The 24,000-nt window shown below is 45.2% G+C and overlaps 1 protein-coding gene across 1 annotated transcript in view; it reads right to left on the bottom strand.

Annotated features, from left to right (window-relative positions):
- atrnl1a (attractin-like 1a) overlaps positions 1-24,000 on the bottom strand; it is a gene marked incomplete at its 5' end in the record, with an annotated part of 199,533 nt that overhangs the window by 89,052 nt on the left and 86,481 nt on the right. Inside the window, 5 exon segments of the mRNA XM_084470861.1 lie at positions 4,375-4,532; positions 6,271-6,349; positions 6,562-6,656; positions 14,648-14,700; positions 21,574-21,667. Of these exon segments, the coding sequence (XP_084326987.1) occupies positions 4,375-4,532; positions 6,271-6,349; positions 6,562-6,656; positions 14,648-14,700; positions 21,574-21,667 (479 nt within the window).

Here is a 24,000-nt window from a genome sequence, read left to right as displayed (position 1 = left end):
CACGTGCGAGCGTGCGTGCGTGCGTGCGTGTGCAAGGATTTATTCAACGTGTGTTGACAATGAAATGGGACTCAGTTCACCACAGAAAAAAAGAAACGTTTTTTTTCCGAACTCACTCATTTCCCCCTCATTTGCATTTTCATGAGGAGACCGAATGACCAAAGTAAGCCGCTTTCCAAGAGCAGCTTCCACCCACACATCATGCAAATCAGTTTTTGGGTTCCATGTGTGACCACATGTTAAGGAAGTGCCAGCAGATTCACATGGTTAACATGTTTCTTTGGGTTTATCACTTCTCACAATCTAGTCCATTACATGAATTGATCCTTTCTGACGCAGGAACTGCTTGTGTGTATATAAATATATACACATATATAAACACACATATATATATATATACCACATGTTAGCCAAACATGTGCGTGTCTGTCTGTCTGTCTGTTTGTCCATCCGTCCATCTGTGTGTGTGTGTCTCTGTGTGTCTCTGTGTGTCTGTGTGTGTGTGTACTACACAACACGTGTGACAAGTCAGACATCTGATGATTTTGTGATGCAGGCGCCCAGTGGGACATGAGTGAATGAACAATCAGGAGGAAATTTAATCAGCCCACCAATCAGGCTTCCCGCGGAACAAAATAGCCGGCCACCTGCGTGAATAGCCTTTTAATCCGCCTTTAATAATGTGTCTGTCTGGCCCACAAGCCTGGTGCATGGAGAGGACAGAGAGAGCAGAGGGGACGCATGGAAACTAATGGACAAGGGGACGTCATGGTGTGGTCATGGTAGAGACATCAGGCCGGGCTGACTGCAGTAGAGTACAAACTCGGAGGATATAGTGGCAAAAGTATGCTGCTGCCCACACTTCACTGCTTGTGGAGACGGCCTCACTGGTTCTTAGGATTGTTAATCGTTAACACGACCACATTTAAGATGGAGAAGCATTTCAATGAAGTGCTACACAAAAAATGTAATAAAATAACTAATTTGTAAAATGAAACATTTGTAACCTATCAAATGTGATAATGATGGGGTGATAATGATTTTGGTTAGATAACTTTCAATAGAAAATGTATGCAATCTAAACCTGCGTTGATTGAGCCCTCCATATCGCAGGAAAAGTTAGTATTTTGTGGTCGTGTCCTTGTGTCTCTGAATGAAAACCGCTTCTATAAATACAAATTCATTAGCCCTCAGAAGTCAACACGGCATGAAATCTTAAGGTCAAAATGTACTCCCTCTAATCCATTAACCAGAGCAGCAAATCCAGGAAGGTTCCGGTTAAACTTCAGTCGTCAAGGTAATTAAAGCGGCGGGAGGTCGAAAGGTGCAAGGTCAGCGTGACAGAACCAATCAAAATCTGTTCCGCCGCGATGCGCAACTCCAGCGCCCCTCTCTGCCCCTGACCGGCCCCCAGCACCCACATGAGGTCATACCGCCAGGAGCCACGCACCCAGGTCCGCTGCACTGACACTGTGGGTGGATCTGTGTGCTTTTGTATTTGTGTGTGTGTGTGTGTGTGTGTGTGTGTGTGTGTGTGTGCATGTATATGTGTGTACATGTATATGTGTGTGTGTGTGTGTGTGTGTGTGTGTGTGTGTGTGTGTGCGCGTGCGTGTGCGTATGTGTGTGTGTGTGTGTGTGTGTGTGCATGTGCGTGTGTGTTTGTGTGCATGTGTGTGTGTGTGTGTGTGTGGGTGTAGGTGTGTCTATGGGTGTGTGGTGTGTGTGTGTGTGTGTGTGTGTGTGTGTGTGTGTATGTAAATATGTGTGTGCGACTGCGTGCATGTGACAAAAGGAGATGCTTTGTGAAGCAGAGGTGCTTCACAAAGAAAACAACAATCCACAAAGCACGTGACTAGTACCCAACATCAGATCTGAGGAGGATTCTTATCCGGCAATTACATGGTATTCAACACCACAAAGTGGCACCACAGCCATGTCAACACCAAAGCACCAGATCACACTGTGGCTGTGTGTGCACCGTGTGTTCCTGTTTGCATGCTTTCTCCTTTTCGTCTAAGGGCTCTAACCAGATATTAGATCCAATCTATCAGACGTGACCATTAGTGATCCGCCAGCCAATCCCTGAGGGCCGTCCTAGCGCCCGGCGTCAGGAGCCACCAAGGTCACGGCGCTCCCTGCTTCCCCCCCCCCACTCAGGTTACTGATCTGAGCTCCGACACAGAGGCCGGATGCGCCTCCGCGCGGTAATTATCCTATCACCTTCCAACCTGCAGCTATATGGAGCACTGGAGATGCAGCATTAATGGGAAATGCATATGTGGGAGGGGGGGGAGAGATCAATGAACTAATGAGGCCGTAATGAGGCCCGGGCCACTGAACAACACGGACGGTCGTTTGGATCAAGCACCGCACTGATAACGCATGACAGATGCGCTGGAGTCGGACCAGGGCGGGTAATGCTTTTTATTGGATGACGATGATCTGATAGAGTGTGAGATGTCCACGTCTCAGTGGAAGAGACGATGGACCCTGCAGAGCTAACCACGTTACACATGCCTCGGTATGCCTTAATACCTGTTTGTTCTTTTTATTCATCTTTGTATCCAGATATAAATACCCAGCCATCCAACCTTTCATTCTCCCATCCCATCCATCCATTTATCCATCCATCCAGCTATCTTTCAACCGCTGTATCCGTCCAACCAGCCATTCGTCTTTCACTGTATCATTCCCAAGGTTCATTCATTCATCATCGATCCAGTCACGCCTCGATCCATTCCAATGCCCACTTCGTACTTCATTCTCCTCAGTGCTGCCTGTATTCCTTAAGTTCCATCAGTCAGAGGCCCTCCATCTGATTTCCGCATACTGGGCCTGTTTTTCCTGTAAAGCAGTCTGAACATCAGTCGCAACAACCACAGTGTTTCCAGCCTTCTCTGCTGATTTTGCTCGCTTTCACTGCTGTTGTCCATCAACTCAGCCCCCCCCCCCCCCCCCCCCGCCGCCGCCGTGTGTCAACTGAGAGTATTGCCACCCAACGTCTACTTCAATTTAATGGATCATAAGCCTTGCGCGGGCATATTTGGGTGCGTGCGTGGCTCCTGCCTCGGCGGATTTAACGCGTGCTGCATAATTGATGGGGAGACACTGGCGAGCTCACAGATGCTTAAATGCGACAGTAGATTTGCCAAACACATCTTCAGAGTGGTTTATGTTTAGTGCCCTATCAGGACCTAACATTCAGCGCAAAAGAAACTTCACGACAGCTGACGGCAGAGACAACCGCGTAGAACCACAGTGTCTGCCATTCAGTATTAAAATATACAAGCATTGCATGCCAGTGTCTAAGTACTGCTCCTACTCATAGTTATGCTACTAATACTACAAGTAGCACCGTCATGAGCGGTGACCCCCTTACTAGATCTGCTATTAAAGGGGTGATGCCATGCTTTTTTCGACTTTTCCCATTGCTTTAGACTGTTATATGACGTATGGATACATGTTTTACGTCTGCTAAGCTAGAAAAATCTAAGTCTGAGCCAGGGGGAGTATTCGCGCCATCCGAGAACGCCCCTCAATGAGAGCGCCCCTCTCGTTTGCGCTCAAACTTTACTTCCGTAACAGCGTGACGTCTGAAGTGCAGTGGGCGGTGCTGAAGTGCAGGAGTCCCGTCTCCCGGCTTCCCGCAATGTTCAACTTCTCGTGGGTGCGAATTCAGCGACACTCGCGCAAAGCGTTCAACCAACCGCAATAGAGTGGGCGTCACACATCACAGCAGACAGCAGACTACTCGGGAGGAGGGCCTTAATGCGCCACGATACAAAACAAAACGTTTTTTTAAATATGTTAATTGGTTTTGCAGAAATGAACAGTTTGAGAACAGGGTTCTCACACTGAGAAGGGGTATTTTTAACACACAGGCATGTAACCCTATTCTAGTAGTACCCCCAAATACAATTTCGGCAATTACTATTTTTCCATTTGCTGCACATCCATTGCACTGACCGATTTGCCCTTCTCAGACAGAGAGGACTATTGTTGAAACATTATTGATCCCTGAGTGTGTGGTGTCGGGTGTCACACCAATAGATCACGGTATAGAAGAAGTGAAAAAGTGATCTCCTAAAAGACACACAAACCAGAGCAACATGTCGCAGGCACAAGCTCTTCCTCCTCCGCCATCCCTCGTGTGTTCGTGCATTTCGCCGAGAGAGGCTCGTCAGAAGCTTCAAACGACGAGGCACTTGACTCATCCCAAACCACAAACAGCCATTAGCCACCGACCACAGGCCGACGCAATAACACGGGCACTTAGCGGGCCGCCACCGGCCAGGGCCTCAGAGGCTCCTCAGCAGAGGTTAAACACCCGGGTTAAACATGAGGTGCGCCACCCGGTCCCCGCCGCCTCACCTGGATCTTGATAGGCCAGCTGAAGTTGGAGACGTAGACGTAGAAAGTGATGTTGTGGTGGTGTCTGAAGTTGAACTTCTCACAGGAGAAGCTGTCCCGGTGCTCCTTGATGTTGCTCCGGGCCACGATGGGCATCTCCTCCCCTGAGATGGTCCCAGCTGGAACCAGGAGGGGGTCAGCATGAGGTCAGGTCACACAATGCAACGTATCAAGTAGGCAGGCACATGCATGTGTGTGCGGGCACACACATACATACACGCACACACACGCTTGCAGACAATAATGAAAGCATGCACGCACGCACATGCACAAACAAAACACACACACACACGCCTGAACACCCATTGCACTACAACTAAACCCTGCATAATCTCCATCGCATTAGAGAACAGTGACAGAACATACACACACACACACACAGGCAGTCGCGCGCACACACACACACACACACACACACACACAAATCCTTCGCTATCAATAGAAAGCTGAACTTTAAAGGCTGAATGGCGTTTATAACACCGCGGAAATGCTATTATCTTAATTAAAATCACAATTGTGCCTTTTGCAATGCCTCAACTTTTTCTCAATGAATTCAAACGTTTCTAGTTCTAGTTTGAGTTAAAGTGGAAAAAGAGAAATCAGGAGTCCCAAAACAAAAACGATTATTATCATTTACCTTGGGGTAATGAAAAGGCAAGTTTCTTACTACAAGAGATGGCATCGCTGTAAGTTGTGGTTTAACTCTTGGATGGACTTCTAGTACTTTCTAGTACTTTTACCAAAAATTGAATACATTCAACAGGGACAATATTAATAATTAGGGACAGTTATTTTTATATGTGATCACATAAGGAGATTTTGCAGTAAATACTAATATTGGTTGGACCACAAGGGTGAATATTGAACCTGATCTTAATCAACATGTTTTTCCATAAAATGGCTGCAATTATATTTCATACAATGAACTAGGGCTGTCAATTATTACATTTTTTATCCAATTAATTACATGATATGCCGATCAATTAATCGTATTATTAGTAACAAATCGCAAACTTCAATATTTGCTTTGAAAAGCTTCCAAATTATATTTTTTCATTCCATTTCATTTCATTCAAACACATTGCCTTATTGTAGGACAGGTAAAATATTAAACAGACAAAAGGTGGCTTTAGAAGTTCATTTAGTATTTCTAGCTGTTATATTTTCATTGCCCAGGCCTATGCCTGCGACGACAGACTAGGATTTTGAGGTGGGGTGTTGCCTGACTCTATTCCTGGGGCAGGGCTGACGCGAGCCCCTCATGTGCCCCTGTGCTGTGTATGAACTGTGTTTGAACACAAGTCACACAGCTATGATCTCTTTCTGAAGCCTTAGCATAGGAGAACGCCGGGGACAAACCTACAGTGGTTCTTTTTAAATGCTAAAAGTAGCCTGCTCACACGGTTTACCCTGCAAAATTGCATCGCAATCGCTTTGTCTGATTCACCCACAGCTTTTATCTATGGTTGTTTTGCTCCGCACAGCCACCACTGATAATAAGCCCACAGCAACACAGGTGGATTGTGAGTCGGTTTGGCGGCGTATCGCCAAATGATCATTGAGTAATTCATGGGGACAAATGTGTGAGTACTTTCAAAAAATCCAATATGGCATTGGAAAAGTAGTTAAAAAGGCCGATGTGTTTCTCAGATTATGATCAACCTTGCTTGTGTAAGGCACAGTGGAATTCATACATAATTTCTTTATATTGTATTTTTCATATAATTAATAAGACTCAATTGACCTGTTAATTATACAGCCGTACAACTAATACTACTATATACAACTAGTACTAGCAGATCCAAGAGAAAAATGTCCTGGCGAACGTTTTGAAGAGAAAGCCGTCATGTGACCTACCTGTGGAGCTCAGGGACCAGGTGATGTTCAAGTTGAAGTTGTTGGAGGCGTTGATGGACATGTCCAGGTTCTTGTTGGCCTTGACAAAACAAAATGAGCAATTCGTCCATCATTTACAAGGGATGTCTGAACAATTTGATTCAGTTCAGTCAAAAACGCAGTGTGTGCGTGTGTGTGTGTGTGTGTGTGTGTGTGTGTGTGTGTGTGTGTGTGTGTGTGTGTGTGTGTGTGTGTGTGTGTGTGTGTGCGTGCGTGTGCTTGCATGGGCATGTTTGTGTGCACCTGGGTTACCTGTTCAGGTGTAGCCATGAAGTTAATGGCGGTGTAGTAGTGGTCGTCGTCCTGGAGCAGGCTGAAGGTAAACTGGTAGTCGATCAACAGGTTGTCTAGGCAACACAGAAGGGAAGACAAGAGAGACCAACTTAAAGAGTTTGAGAGACGGACATGCTGAGCACTTAGTGGTGTATCTTTTCCAGAATATTTATTTTCCGCTAAAATGGACGTCACTGTCAGACGCCAGACAGATTCATGAGTACAACAATGTGCAGTGTCGGCCTCCAGTCGATATCCAATTATAAGTATGTAGCTACGGTGGTCAAGATTTTGTCTAACATCTCAGTCAATGTCTGCAAAAAAACAAATACACTCGCGCGTGTGCGTGTGTGTCATCCATACACAAGCGCAATAATCAATAGAACATGAGTGGTTGTCCAAATACTAAAGTTCCAACTGAGATTTAATAATATTTTGTGAGAGTGGCTGCCATCGAGGCAGTGGGAATAGGTTTCTGACAGCGAGACAATGGGCAGCATACACAGGGAGTCACAATTACTCAACATCTCCACAGACTGCACGAGTCACAAGGGGTCACCTTGTCTTCCGCTGTGTCAAACAGGAAGAATTTGTGTGTGTGTGTGTGTGGTTTGTGTGGTGTGTGAGTGTGTGCGTGTGTGTGTGTGTGTGCGTGTGTGTGCGTATGTATAGTGTATGTGCGTGCGTGTGTGTGTGTGTGTGTGTGTGTGTGTGTGTGTGTGTGTGTGTGTGTGTGTGTGTGTGCGTGCGTGCGTGCGTGCGTGCGTGCGTGTGTGCGTGCGTGCGTGCACGTGCGTGCGTGCGTGCGTGCGCGCGAAAAGGAGGGTTTGCTGCTGGGAGTTTGTGTCTGGGGGTGCGAGACAGAGTGACAGAGGAAGTTGGTGGAATGGAAAGTAGTAAATATAAAGAGGAGGACACCACTTGAATAGGCAAGAGAAGGAAGGGGGAAGTGGGAAAAGTCTATGCATGATAAGTATGCGTGCGTGCGTGCGTGTGTGTGTATGGGGGGGGGGGCGGGGGGGGGGGGGGTGGTATGTGTGTGTGCACAAATCACATCAAATCACTTTCAAAGGGAGGGCTTCTCCCGTTCCTTTAATCAGCAGCAGGTTTGTTTCATATAGAACACCTCTTATTATGCTAATAAAACCATCCATCCCTTAATTCCAGGAAATGGCTTTTGCAATTTTCAACTCTATTTTTAAGGGATTAATACCTTTTGTGCTCAGCTGGTATGAATTAAATCCGTTGAGATGCGTCACACGTCGCTGCGTGTCAACTGGGATGTTCTGTATACTTGAAGGTATACATCGAACAGGGGAAGAGTTGAGACTATTCATTACTGGGATTAGGGTTGGGACGGGGTAATGCTCTGCCTGTGACCTCTGGCCTTGGGGCCCCTGCGTCTCAGCCCGGTCCGGGTTTCATCTCGGATCCATGGAGCTGGCTGGTTATTGAATGCAAATGTCAGCATTAATGTCGATCAGAGTTAAAAGTCTGGAGTTAAAAGCCAAGATCAGCGTGCGTTTAAGAAGCCAAGGCCATTATCGTCCCCGCTGATGAAATGAAAACAGCTGACCCATTAGTTTGCCGTGCGCTCGCTCACAGAGAGACGGAGCGGTTCTCCCGCCGAGCTCCACCGCATCACCTCCCCCTCAACCGGGCCCCCGGCCCCGGGCTGCACCGAGACGAAAGCTAATTATGTTTGACAAACACTTTGTGTTTTGTTCCTCCTTCACGGAAACTTAGCCGCAATAAAAGATAGCATCAGATCAAAGAAGGGATTGCATTTTACATATCGCCACAATCTCTCTCTATTCTCTATCCTCACCTCATGTCCCCCACTCCTTCCCTCCCTCTCTCCCCCACTCCTTCCCTCCCTCTCCCCCACACCCCTTCCCTCCCCCCCTCCCTCCCCCCCCATCCCTCCTCCGCCCCTCCCTCCCCCCATCCCTCATCCGCCCCTCCCTCCTACAACCTCCCTCCCCCCCATCCCTCCTCCCTCCCTCCCTCCCCCCCCCTCCCTCCCCTCTTCCCTCCCAGGCAGGAACTCGCTGCAGTCGAGTTGTTTATCCCATAAGGGTCTGCAGTTCATCTTCAGAGTGTTTTGGTTTGAAAACTCTGTGAAGGGGAAAACATGAGAGTGTGTGCGTGTGTGTGTGTGTGTGTGTGTGTGTGTGTGTGTGTGTGTGTGTGTGTGTGTATGAATGCGTGCGTGCGTGTGTGTGTGTGTGCGCGCGTGCACTTGTGTGTCATCTATTTTTGCGAGTCAGGGCTGCATGTAGTAGTCCTGTTGGGTGCATTGCCAACACACTCTTCATTCCTGTTAAGAAAACATTGTGAGTGCTGCTTTAAAGTTCATCTCACTCAATTATAAAGCCATTGCAACAATTCCTAGTAAAGAAAGTAAAATCCCAATTACACACTGCCTGGTGACGCATCTCGCCGGGAAAATTACAGAAAAGCGCACAAAAGCCGTCAACAACCTCGGAGTGCTGAAATTAAAATCGTCAACGCCATTTCTGAAAGTTTCCGCTTGGCTGTTCCTACTGCGTTCATATTTTTGTTAAGTTGATTAGGGCGACAACAAACTGCCCCGGGAGAATATGAAGGAGCAAAACACAACGACTCACAACGACTATTCTTGCAAATTCCTCCTGGTTTGTGTTGCCACCCTGAGCCACTGAGACAGCGCAAAGTAGCGTGACAACGCCAACCGTGTCACAGCGTCGCTCTCCCCGCACAGGGGGCTTCATTTAATGCTTGTTAACATCTCATTATTTTGCATTTGCAACAGCCGCCTGATGGGGAACAGGGATGGAGATAAGGCTGGCTGTTTATACGCAAATAAACACAGGGAGGCTGGGGAGGAATAGAGCTGTGGCCTGGACACAGTAGAGGTCAATGCCTCTGACAGCGTCCAGGCCTGTCTGAAACGTTGGTTAACTGTACTGTTTACCCTACTGTCGACGCAGTCCAAGGCCCCCCTACGTTTGTTTTTAGTTTATTTATGTTTGCGTTTAGTCCCATGGATTTAGTATTCCTCATTGTCACCGTCTCCCTGCGTTGGAACAATGCACAATGTGACGCTCGGAGTATTAGCTCGCAGCCACCCAGGAGCGGCTCTGAAAATCACAAGCATTTGCAAAAAGGATTTTCTTTAAAGGGTATTCTCTGCAAAGCCAGGCTTTAGTCTGATCGTCGCAATTAACTAATGCTGGGTAGGCGTCCTGCAGCAACGCCTGTCAGCAGATATTGAGGTTTCTTGGGCTGACGCCTGGCTGTGGACTAATAAGGGGCTGTAGGCCAGGAGCGCCTCAGACTGCTGAGCGAACACTTTCACACGCGGCTGACACTGTCGCTAAATGGTAGCTATTGTCTCACACTATACTCGGATACGATGGACGCAAAAAAAAAAAAAAAATGCACCGCGCTCATAAAAAGTACATTTGTGGGAAAGTGTTCAATCAATAAACGTCATCAGGGAATGAGAGCCAGAGGCAGGGCCGGCCGTGCCTATCCCTAGCGCCGTGACCCGCCGGGCTGCGCGGCGCGCGGCTCAGCCCTCCTCGGCCGCTTCTCATTGTCCACTAATTATCATTGTGTAGCTGCCACTTAGTATCCAAGCGATCCTCATTAGGCATCGACCGCGCTCCTCCTTTCCCAGCGTGCCCCGGGGCGGCGACTGGTGAGCAGCTAATTTGACTGGTCTGGTGTTTCCCTCCGTCGACAGAGCGGGTGGGCCGTACCGTTCGACGCTCTCCACTAATTAGTCCCCGTCCCCTTGTAGCTGACTGCGATGCAACTTGACACGTTGGTTCGTTAAAAGAAGAGGAAATGCCCCGGCCATGCAGGCTTGTAGATTGTAGCCGGGCGCAGGCTTTGCCCAGGGGGGCTAAATCATTAAATAACAAGGTTGCGACTGGGCCGGGCCGTTTGATAGAGCAGACTATTAACCCAGCCATATCATCACTTGTTCCATGTCCTCTTAAAAAGGATCAGAGAGTACTGCCAACGCTTAACGGCTAAGTATATTTATCACAAATCAAGGCGGTGAAAACATAGTCGCTGATGTGCATGCAGACAAGCACATGCACTCAGATACAGGCCGATGACTTTGGTTCATCCCTTAGTATGTGTCTGTGCTGTTCCAGTCATGATCTTGAATGTAAAGCGATGGGCAGTCACGAGTACCACATGAATAAAGAATGAAAACACAGACATGGGGTGAAAAATACACAAACGAGTTCAAGAGCGTTCCTGAGAACCAGCAGCCATGTATAACCTTTCATACATGTCAAAACAACTACGTAAGTACACAGAAACCTAAATCTATAGTGACATTGAGCTGCTGACCTCGAATGAGCTCAGCGGAACATGGGTAATAAGGCCCAGCTTACCAGCATTTGAACCCGTGTCTAACCTCTTGTCCAGGGCCTATTAACCTCTGGTTGGTCTGGGGACCCGAAGTCTCTACAGCAGAACCGGGGCGGAGTATACTGCCAGATGTCTGGAGGACAGCCAGCCTGCAGTCAGACCTGGTGCTCCTCGCTACAGAGAGCCTGTAGGCAATGGTTTCTATGGTAGAGCTCACAGACTATAATTTGCTGACCCGAATGGCGGCAGGCATTTGGTTTAGCGGTTAGAGAGTTCCACTCCACAATCAACATCTACACTGTATAAATCAACCGATTTGTTTTCTATGACATGGTCTACCTGATGGTGGGAATACTACACCTTCGCTCTCACTTTGGGTATGAAATTAAGTTCAACTTCTATGGATTGCGATGTAATCAATGACTTTCCCCTACATTTCCCAAATCAGAAAGAATAATTAATTGAAGTTAATTTAAGTTAATTTGGTGAGTTAAAACAATCCTTACATTTTAAAACATTTGCTTGGGTGGTCGATTTTTCAGAATCAGAATCAGCTTTATCGGCTGAGTATGCACACATACAAGGAACTTGACTCCGGCAGGTGTTGACTCTCTTTAACAGTTAGACATATACGACGTGTACGTTTTCCACTATTGAAGGTGAAATGCCCAAATTCTAAAAGATCTCAGACCCTACCACATGTCAGGCTACAAATCACTGGTGTGCCTCCGAAAGCCTCCATGGGTGCTATTAGTGTTGTATTTCTTCGTGTTATAAGATCTTAGACCAAAAACAGCGGTTGGTCAGAAGGCAAATGAATCTGAAAAACAATCCTGAGCACACTGGGAGCGTAATGGAACAAAAAACATGTGATCGACAATCTAATACCTCCCATTACCAAATGGTAGAGCGGGTGGGACTTTCCAAAACACAGATAACAGGTTACGGTCAATAAGCGCTCTGGGGACTATGAGTGAGCATGCTATCTATCCCCAGCCCGGCACTATCTCTACGGGGCTAAATGCACCAGACGCTCTGAGATGCACGACTTTTAAAATAATGATGGGTCAACAGGTCGTGTCGGTGTGTCAATATGTGCGCGCATGTCAGCGCTAAGCATAAGGCGGTCACATGGTCTTACTCAAACAGGCCCGGCGTCACATTTAGCCGACGGCTGGGGAGATAATGTCAGATTAATGGCAGGACACAGTGTAGTCAAACACATCAAGTACACTCACAACACTTGAGATGTAGCCATAGCGATCCCAAGGACCGTGGCGACTCAGATGAATCGACAAGCCTTTGTGTGTGTGTCTGTGTCTCTTTTTGTGTGTCTCTTTGTGTGTGTGTGTGTGTGTGTGTGTGTGTGTGTGTGTGTGTGTGTGTGTGTGTGTGTGTGTGTGTGTGTGTGTGTGTCTGACAAATGTACTTATTGTGAGTTGCTTTAGCGTCTGCTAAATGCCCTAAATGTATGTGTCTGTCTGTCTGTCTGTCTGTCTGTCTGTCTGTGTACGGTGTGTCTTCATGTCAGTTGGCATAGACAGGGTACGACATTGGTGCCACCTAGTGCTTCAGAACCATTTTTTTTCCTGAACCATTAATGACACGAATCATAGGAAAATAGAAAATCATACACAAAGTTACAATTCATTCTTCATTCGATAAATACAAAACTGCCATTATCTTTGTCAAACACACGATCACGTCAATTTCTGTTCATATTAGTCACATTACTGACATGTTTTCTAATTGAATTTGTCAGAGTCACAAGTAAATCTGTGTAACCACATGTGAGTGATCCACAGCACCCACGAGATCAGCGGATGGCATCAAAGAGATATTTGAAGTGACTGCTGTTCGTCCTGATTGTTAGTCTCTCTCTCTCTCTCTCTCTCTCTCTCTCTCTCTCTCTCTCTCTCTCTCTCTCTCTCTCTCTCTCTCTCTCTCTCTCTCTCTCTCTCTCTCTCTCTCTCTCTCTCTCTCTCTCATTGAGATCATGACAGGCCCACTTTAACAGGAGAGCTATTGACATTGACAGAACTTCAACTGAGAGCTGCACAAGGGCAGCAGTCAGTTCCTCTGAAAGGGAGAGAAAACGTGTGCGTTTGTGTGGGCGCGTACATGCGTGTGTGCCTGCGTGCGTGCTTGTGCATGTGTGTGACCACACTAAAAAAACATCTGTTTTGAGTAAACTGTTCGACCTTCATTGGACCTTAAAAAGGGAATCGAGCACCTGTTCAGAAAAATCTCACCTCTATCAATTTATTCTGTGATAAATTGATAGAATATGTTATTAACGATGGTAGTGACGTGTCTTTGTATACATATGGATGCACTGCATATTGTTCCATACATAAGTGGTCATTGGTTTAGAGAACAGACAGTGTGATAGCCTAACACAATTGTATGCATTGTGTAGGGCAAGGTGGTACTCAGAGAGAAAAGTTCATTAAATCTATGCGAACATAGCCACGATGTTAACAGCTTTATATTTTTTCAACGCGGTAACCTTTCTAGAATTACCATTACAGTCTGCTTCCCATTGCTCCTCTGCTGGTCTGGCTATTTGATGGGGAGGAAATGGTTTAAAGTGCAGCAATGGTTTGCACAGCCTTACATCTGTTGGTGATTTGTCAACGCATCAGAAATGATGGATACGGTCTGAATATGTAAAGAATCAATTAGTCATCTATTTAAGTTCTTTACAGAATCTGAATGAAAGTGAGTGAGTTGCCATTGCCAATGTTAGCAGTCTTTTCAGTCCCCTTTTCTACTGTCTGGCCTTTTGCCCAAAACAGTTCCTTTGAAGCCATGCCTTGACAGACAACACCTTCAGCCAATCAGATGAACATGGTCACCAACTGATCAAGATACTAGACAGAGCATTTTCAAAATCTGGTCGGAAGAACAGAGAAAATGGCCCACGTCTTTTTCTCTGAAAGAAATCAAACCGTGCCCATTTATGTTTGCGTTTTCTGCTGTATCTATTTCTTCTAAAGCGGATGCTGTTTGTATTGCTACAACTGTCATCGGGAGCCATTGCAGAAATGCGCTCTCTTTGTCAGTACTGCTTGTTAAAATGAGTGTAACTTTTTGTATCATTTTTTTTAATTAGGCTATATAAACTGTACCTGTTTTAAATGGCTGATTATAATGTTGTTGTTTCTTTACATGTAATATAATGATTCCTGTGTCAGCCTACATGTGTTGAAAGAGATAAGGCTCAACAGAGTGGCCAGCGACCCGGACCTCTGGACATGTGGGTGCCCTCAACAAGAACATTAGGTTAGGTTTTTATCAGAGAAAGAAATCATTCTTTGTGTGTCGCATATGTAGAGAATTGAAAGTATTTCAATTTCAGAACCAGTTCATATCAAATTGGACATCAAGTGGGACCTGTCACCCGTACCACATGAAATTACACTTTTATGGCATCGTTTGCTGATTTTGCTTGCAACAGATAGTTGGAAACTACAGTGGGTTATGAGTGATGTTGGTGAGTGGTTCTTTGAAGGCAGTCATCTCCTGTGTGTTGTTAGAGCTCTCAGAGAGAGAGAGCGAGAGCGAGAGTGAGAGTGAGAGAGAGATAGAGAGAGATAGAGAGAGAGAGAGAGAGAGAGAGAGTCCATGTGACAATCTGAAGGCCACAGTGGTTAGGACAGCTTAGGTGTTATGAGGGTGGAATACTTACAATAACAGGTTCCACGCAGGGGGTTACCTAGGTAACGGTTCTCTGAGTCACACCTGGACCGAATGGCAGAGAAGTAGAGAGGGACAGAAAGGGCGAAAGAGAAACGAAAGTGAGTTACAGGACAAATGTCATTAGTATGCAGCATAATTTCACTTCTGCAAGGGCATGGGTGTGTGTGTGTGTGTGTGTGTGTGTGTGTGAAGGAAAAGGGATTCACATACACACATGCAAAACACTGTCTGCACATGCGCGCGCGCGCGCGTACACACACACACACACACACACACACACACACCACCTGAAACAACCAGACATCCAGGGATTCCCGCAGCAATCAACATCCACAAGGAATGGAGAACCAAGAGGATGCATGGAGAATAATGGGCGAGAGAGACAAAGAGAGTGACAGAGTGGAAGAAACGGCTGCGAGTGACTACCGATGAAAGGAAAAGAAAACCACAGCCCCCCCCCAGCCCCCCCCCCCCCCGCCCCCCCAGACAGAGAGAGAGCGGGAGATAAGGAAAAGCGGGAAGCGGGCGAAGAATAGAAAGGTTGCTGCAGCCAGGACTGCATGTTAATCATCCGGCGATGGCGGAGGCTTTGTAAGCGCTGTTCCCATGCGGTGGCGCGGGCGGCGGTAAGGTCACAGCGGCCACTTGGTTCTACACTCTGCAGGCGGCCGCCGAAGACGGGGCCTTGGTGACACGGCCCCTCTTCTATCAGAGACCTTTAGCGCATTTAGTTGAACCATGGCGGAACAACAAGTGCAGAAAAGCTGCTGTGCACACACACACACACACACACACACACACACACACACACACACACACACACACACACACACACACACACACACGTTGTTTAACACAGGCACACTCACTCAACACAGTCACGGGTTTAAGCAATGGTTTAAGTAATTAAAAAATACATATTTAGCAGCTGTTTCAATGTTTAAACATGGCCAAAATAAAACTAAAATCTTTATCCACTGACAATAACAGGCTGGTAGTGCTGATAATGTTTTTTTTCCCTTTCTGGCGTCATCCACAATAGTGAGTGTTCTTTATTTGCTTTTTAATATCGCCAGTACTGCTGTGCAATTAGATTGAAACTTTGCAGGAAGCTCAAACCACCTTTTCTGTTGGCTGAAATGTTAAGCACCACAGAGGTCCAGCACTGTGTCTTAATTGGAGCAGGTCACACTCAGACGCACCGCCTTCAGACCCGATATTTCCAGACGGCGCCGCGCCATAACTCTGGAGACCGCTCCCCACACCACTGATGTGTTAATGGAGTCCTGCTTTTTATTAATCAAATAACACCTGCATTTGAACTAATTTAACCATCGGAAATGAGTGAACTCAAGGATTTCAGTGTAGTTTGTGCACACACACACACACACACACACACAAATTTTAAATTACATCAGGCCAAATACACAGCAGGACTATGGCTGAGCCATATGAACAGAGTCACCCATTGGGGGGGGCAGCTCACACTGGTGGGCTATTCACACTGTTTTGAACCGAGCCTCCACCCCTTAACTGGAGTGCAGAAAGTGTGTGTGTGTGTGTGTGGGTGTGATCAGTGTCGCTATGTATTTGTGTGCTGCTGGAAATGATTAGACCCCCCCACCCCCCACGGGGAGATTGGCTCGCGCCGTGCACATATGTAGATATGCAGAAACTCTGCGTTGATCCGTGGCGCAGTGCTCACACAGATCAATGGTACTGGACTGTGGGGTCAAGTGTGTTCAGATCCCACCCTTCAGCTGCTTAAAGAGCAGCTTAAGGAGCCTAATGGGACATGCATTAAGAACCAGGACGGACTGAGGCGCTTCATCAATGGAAACACTTGTACACATTGACGCCTGTGAACGAATGCAAGCGCACACGCACACATGCTCAGCCAACGACGGACACACAAAGAGGCACGCAGAAATGTGCGCACACACAGTTAACACTAGGCCACTGAAAACATAGATGTTTTTTTAGATCACAAAAATACATGCATACACTTACATTTAAAATGTATTTGATGCATGATGTATTATGTATGTGTTGATGTATTATACATACAAATAGTCGATGAGATGTATGTTTATTAATTCACACAGAGATCGCTGTAGGGTTTTCCATTCCATCTAACATATTCCAACACATGTGACAATGTATATTTATTTGAAAGACTGAGGTGGTTGAGGATCATTTGAAATATATGTAGGCCTATGTAAAGTGTAAGTCTATCGTCGTTTATATGAATACCCATTTAGTGCTACAAATGTACTTATTGTAAGTCGCTTTGGATAAAAGCTTCTGCTGAATGCCAATGCCCTCAATGGAAATATAAATCTGGTACAATATTTCAGCTACTAAAATGCAGTATATGCATAAGCGATCGAGCATAAGATCGAGCTAATGAAAAAGAAACCTAACATGTCACTAAATTAACCAACAGTGTGAGATCCTTTTACTAAGATAAAAGATGGCTTACTATGAGTGTGAAAAAGAGTTTGCTTGATGCACAATGTTGTTGGTAGGAAAAAGGTTTTACTTAAAACAAACAGCACCACAAAAGTCATTTCGCTTGCACAACTGAAGTATCCCTCCAGTGTAGAACTCTGGCCATTTTAAGGAGCACCACAACGGGTGTGGCTCAATTAACGTATGAGCCCCAGCTGCAGACTATTACATCAACAGCCAGACGGGAACATGTGCATCTTTTAAATCATGGTTTAAAACAGTGAAGATGCCATTCACGTCTTCACAATGAGTTAGTAGTAACATAAGTAGCATAAGTAGTAGCATAAGTTGGTAATGGCACTACCATTCCTCAGAATAACTATGTGTCTTCCCATTAAGGATCCAGGCCATTGTGTTGATGGACCGTACACAGAGCAGACATCATAGGACAAACACAGGTTTGGCTCATTATACTAAATACTGTTCTGTTCCTTTTATTAACCGGGGCAAGGGGACGGAATCAGATTTGTGTCAATAAAGCCGTGCAAAACTATCAAACAAAAATAAGAATTTGAGGGAGATTAAAACTCAATGAAGCAAACAAATTGACATTTCAAAAGTAAAACCTATAACTTATTGCATTAATCATGCAAACTTAGTCTTTCACATCTTTCGTAATATGTTCTTTTGTTGATAGTCCCCTCTGCTTCTTTCTCCCCGATCAGACTCTTGCCCGCTCTGTGTGCTCTGCAGATACGCTGCCAGAACTTAAGTTTCCGCTGCCTGACTTGCTGTTTGCATCTCTGAAACAAACGTCTCACGGGTGGATTTTTATTCAGGGATGCGTTCTTATTGGCTGATGAGCTTTTGAGTGACATCTCAGTGCCCTGGATGTTGGTGTTTTAGGTGGACATGGAAACCCTAAACACTAGGCATTAACTAACCACTGACTAACTGTATGACGAGATTCATAAAGTGCAAGGATTCATAAACATTCCTATGTGCTGTTTATGGTGTCCGTTTCTGCAGAAACCAAAACGTGCTGGCAGCACTGAACAAAGTCAGTGCAGAAGACAGTGAGGGCCAGAGTTGGATTGTTGAGCAAGAGGAAGAATGAACTTTACACAACAATCCGTGTTGAAGACCACCGACATGTTGAAGACCATGGTGACATGATTGCACAAATGATTTGTTTGTAAATTATACATTTTTACATTTTCATTTGCTTCAATTAGTTTTATTCTCTCTCAAATTCTTTATTTTTGTTTGATATTGAGGACATTTTGTTTGATTATATTGACACAAATCTGTCCCAGGGTAGTAGACTGTAGACATAAACACATAGATGCTGCATGCATCCACCCGACGCTGCCATCTTAAAAGAGGCCAAGCCTAAACAAAGTCAGCATGGGAGCTGCGGTTCTTCGGGATAGTTGATATGTAAATATTATAGTGCTTTTAATCAAGAACAAACGCAGCTCCAATGTTTACTGGGATTTGTTTAGAGGCCACTCTTTACCTCTCTAATATGGCGGCATGGCCAATGAGGCTTTAAGGTATACATCTACGTCTATACAATACTAAACTGGGGACGATATGAGTTCAGAGCCAAATGCAGTGATTAGCTGAAAGTTGAAAGTAGGTATTTGGGTCACCCTAATAGATGGTAAATGTTGTTTGTGTGGGACGAAAACTTCCAGTATTTATTTTTTTATTTTTTTATTTATCTTTTGAACTCTTGGCCTTATAAAACATGCATTACAAGATTTATGTTGATAAGAAATTAAAAGAAAATAGGAAGGTTCACTAATTAAAATCAAACAAAGATATTTTGCATTATTAAACAGTGATCATTTTTCATCATGCAATGGTCACACGTGGCATTTATGGCAAGAGCAACACAGGGGGAGGGGGGGTGAATAATTTCCAACAGCACACAAATACATAGCGACTCTGATCGCACACACACATGCACTTTCTGCACTCCAGTTAAGGAAGTGAATTAGCATTCAATTAGAAGGGCTCTTTGGCAAAGCGCAGACCAATTAAAGCTAAATCAACACAATCAGAGGGAGGCAGACGGAGCAACATGAGACCGTAAACAAGCGGGACCCCACTAAAGTGCTGCTCAGAAAGCAGCAGAGGATAACACTCAAAAGTAAGCAAGTGTATCCACACACACACACACACACACACACACACTCACACGCACGTACAAACGAGCACACACTCACACACACACAAACATATGCACACAGGTAAATGTGCACATAGGACCTGTAAATCAGTAGACATGAAGATTCATTCGTTCATGTTATGTCCTACATATTCATGATGAGGTTGTGTCAATGGTGTTGAACAACTCCGGAGGGAGCACGTTGTGATGTGATGACTGATGTGGGCGTCTACAGACTCAATGCTCAATGGAAGGTAAACCAGACTTTAGAAGAAGCCAATTGAAACATTTAAACTAGGTGGGATGTTGAAGTTCACATAAACGTGTTGATGTCACTGCAGAATTTTGTCTTATGAAATAACACATTTAGGGAATGTATTACCAGCAACATCGGACGATGAGGAAACCGAGCAGCCTTGGCGAGGAAAGATACATGGCTAGCTTTATGGTGTAATGTCCCTAACAACCTATTGGCTACGGTGTTATTGGATAACGGGCCAAAATGAGACCTGAAACATTATTGCTGCATTACACGTCAAAATATGTGTTAACACAACCAAACTTTGTTTGCGTTAATGCAACATTTCTAAGACGTCATTTGTCCTGATGGCCTTCCGTAGTGCAATGTGTTCATGCAGAATACAAAAGCCTACGTCGTTGCGTGACGACAAAAAAACCCCACAGCGCACCACAGACCAGCAGAGGGAAGAAGGCCCTTCATGGAAACAATACTACCCAAGGTCGAGAACCAACCAATGTGTCTGCTCATACAGCCATAACCCCATAGAAATAACCAGCACATATACCTACCGTATCCCTAGGTACAGTATATGATGCCTATCAGCCCATGTTTTGAACAACATGGGCTTCATGAAGCTAGTGAGTGTCACTGATGCTAAGTATGCACTGCCTGGATGAGCATGATGTTCCTGAACTCCCTCAGCTCTACCCTCTCTAGCAGTTGTTTACACATGTATTATTTTTTATTAAATCAATGTTCAGTTAACTAGGTCTCAAATGTTTGAGAGACATTTGATGTTTGAAGGTATTTGATAACATATAGTATAGTATAATAGTATTACTTTATTTCTTCAGTGTTTAACCTCAAGCTAGGTTGGTTCTGTTAAATGTTTGTCACCTATTTTTTCTGATAATCAATAATGTTATATAATAAACAATAATTAACCTTCTGGTTTCTTTAGGGTTCTGTCCGAAGGAGATTACAATTGAAACTGTAAAAACTGTTCTTATTATTATCAAATATGTATCGTGATAAATAATTATCGATATTAATAAAACTGTATACTGTGATATTATTTGTGGCCAAACAGACCAGCCCTTCATCAGAGTCCTTTATAAGGGTGAGTGGGAGATTGATGGTGAAAGAAAATCATTGGGTGGTTATGTTGTGCTTAATACAAGAAAGCTGCACATGAATACAGAGTGGACAGTTTTGATATGCACACACACACACACACACACGCACACACACACACACACACACACACACACACACACACACACAAAAACACTCACACACACACACACACACACACACACACACACACACACACACACACACACACACACACAGAGGCACTAAACTGTGTGAATTATCATCCACCCTGAGGGGGATTGCTTGTTGACAATAAAACTAACAAACAAATTACTTTTTGGCTGACCATTTTGGAAGCCCTCGGGAAAAACACAAACTGGTCTGACTAGGGAGCACAGAAGATTGCTGATGAACAGCAACTGAAAATCAGCATGATGTAATTGCTACCGCTGCCATCGCCGCTCTGTAGGTTTTAATTACAATAGCTGAATGTGTTTAGTTGCTCCTCGGAATAATGTTTCAGTGGGCTCCCAAATGAAAGACACAACTCAAACATATCAACACACAATTAGCTGCAGTCCAACCGGGCACTGCGGTTTTGACTCTATTAGGGCCTGGTGAGAAAACACATTGGACTGACTCACAGCACACACATCAACCGAGGTGGCTTATTGAGAGAGATATAACACACACACACACACACACACACACACACACACACACACACACACACACACACACACCCAACACCGATTCAGAAAGTACATTGAATCGCGCACACACACACACACACAAATAGACAAACACACAAAACAATATTTTAACTAATTTAAGAAGTAGGATAAGGATGGAGTAGCGTTGATTTGTATATTACAAAATGTAAATTTTACAGTAAAGCATGTGAAGTATTTATCTACAATATACATAGAGATATACGTCTATGAATACTTACAGTTGGCATTGCTCCCCCTTGATGCCTTTTGTGGTGCAGAAGCACTTCCCTGTGTTGACGTGGCACATGTTGGCATGGTTGTTACACTTACACGCTGGAGAGAGAGAGAGAGAGAGAAGAGAGAGAGGGGGAGAGCTTGGTCAGAATCTGTCATCAGAAGTATGATGTATTTTGGACGGGACAGCACCTTGGACACCTGGGCTGACAAACCACTGAAACTGCATATGGGCCGGGGTTGAGAAAGAAGAAGAACACATGGGGGGAGGAAGTCAAAGGCATGAAGAGGAGTTGGGGATTCAAACAAAGTGGAAAAAGGGAGAGAGAGAGACAGTGATCAAATCAAGAGAGAAAAAGAGAGCGAGAGAGAGAGAGAGAGAGAGATGGACAAACAGGACTATAATACAGCAGGCGGAGAGGATAACAAAAGTTACACGGTTAAAAAATGAACCTTTAAAACCTCACAATACAAATCCCCCCCCCGAGGATCTGCAGGGAGAACAGTGCGGAAAACGTGCGAGTCTGTCAAACAACAACGCTGCGAACACTTAGCATCTGATCTGGAGGCAGAGAGCGCCGCGGGCCGCGGGGCCCAACACAGGGCCGCTGTGATGTATGGGGGATAAACAGCTGAGCAATCACAACACACAGGCAGATAAATCAAGCCCGCACATCAGGCTGCTCACAATCCTCTGTGTTAATCCCTGCCGTTCACCGGAGAACGCTCAGGGAAAGGGGGAAGTGGTTTGAGATCAGATCCCGGCTTTGAACCTGGGGGAGGGGGGGGTGGGTTGATTAGGGGTACTTGTAGAGCTTCATCTCTTCTGGGGGCCGTCATAATAACTCTTGTAATTGGGTCTGCGTATTCCCACACTTTCAAAGTCATAGTCAGACTATGATCCCAGCTGGGTCAGATTCAACATGTGGGAGCAATGGTGAGTATTGGTGGTCCGGCCTGTGTGAGTGTGGCTATGGTGTATGTGCGTGTGCATCCTTGTGTATTATGGAAGGCAAGAAGGGTCAAGCGATGCCTCGTTTGTCAAAATGTATTCATTCAAATGAATGTCAAATACAGTGTTTCAAATTTCAGAACACGGCATTATCATTGTACCTTTCATTGTATTCATCGTCGCACGTCACAATGATCATTGATTGATATTTCCAAACGAGAAGTAACCTCAAATTCCCTCCTTTCTGGTGTCGCCGGGACTCAATCGCCCCTCATCAGGCAGTGTGGTGTTTCAGCGATATCAAGGTCTCGCAGTGTTTTGGGATTAGAAAACAATAGAGGAACCTGTTGGCCCAGCCATGCGCTTGCCCAGCTGAAAATACAATATTGATTTAATAGACTGTGTCCAGTGTGCAGTGAAGCACACAGACCAACACAGGTTCACACACGGGTACTCACCCACACCAACACTAGTGATTTGGGGCCAGACTCAAAGTAGACCTGGACAATGCAGAAGGGCGAGTTAACAAATCTTCTATTAAAGGCCAAAATGAAGAGGGAGTGAGAAAAATAGGAAGAAGAAATGAGAAAGGGAGAGAGAGAAAAAGAAAAAGTCAGAGAGAGGGATAGATGAAGGACACACACACACACACACACACACTGCTCTATTATTTTCTATTCTCATCCATTCGATGCTATTCCATTCTTGTCCATGTTTCTGTCATGCTGCTAATAATTACAATGGATGATGAAGAGAGAGGGAACATGAATAAAGAACAGAGTTTGTGAATGAATGGAGGCAGGCATTACACAGCACCACACCTGCTGACAATACAGAAAATAAACTGCAATAGAAGGGGAGAAGGGGGCCTCTTAGCAGGCAAGATGATTTGATATAAATCATATTCCCGTGACTTGTGCAAGCCCCCTCAAAAACACGATAGAATTTCCCACACCGCTGCCTTCCATGCGAGCACACACACACGACCGCACGCAACACGCACACACAGGCACAATCACAATACAAAGACTTGCATACACACAAGACCAAACACTCACACACTTATGCTCACACACACACACACACACAGACGCACACGCACACACATACACACACACACACACACACACACACACACAAACGAGTGTGTGGGAAGGAAGACAAATGAATCCTAAATTAAAGAAGCAATACAGCACGCAGTAGTAGTTAGCACTGCTTCTCTCCTTACAATTTAACTTTCCCTCAGCACTGTAATTTATACCCTGCTCGTCGAGAGGGGGGGGGTGACAAAAAAACAGGTCCCTGCTGTACTCAAGTATATTTAAACGTTTTAACACTCAAAACTTTCTCCACTCTCCCACCTTCATTACTCTCTGGTTTGGCTTCTGAACCAGTGGACCATAACCGCCAACACATTTTAATCGCTCTCCACTGCCGCTCAACACAACCACCCCGATAATATCTTCTACAAACCAACATT

The sequence above is a fragment of the Micromesistius poutassou genome (assembly GCF_964030765.1).
Source record: "Micromesistius poutassou genome assembly, chromosome: 7".
Classification (NCBI taxonomy): domain Eukaryota; kingdom Metazoa; phylum Chordata; class Actinopteri; order Gadiformes; family Gadidae; genus Micromesistius; species Micromesistius poutassou.
The sequence above is the reverse complement of the archived record's forward strand: the minus strand, read 5'-3'. Positions and strand labels throughout refer to the sequence as shown.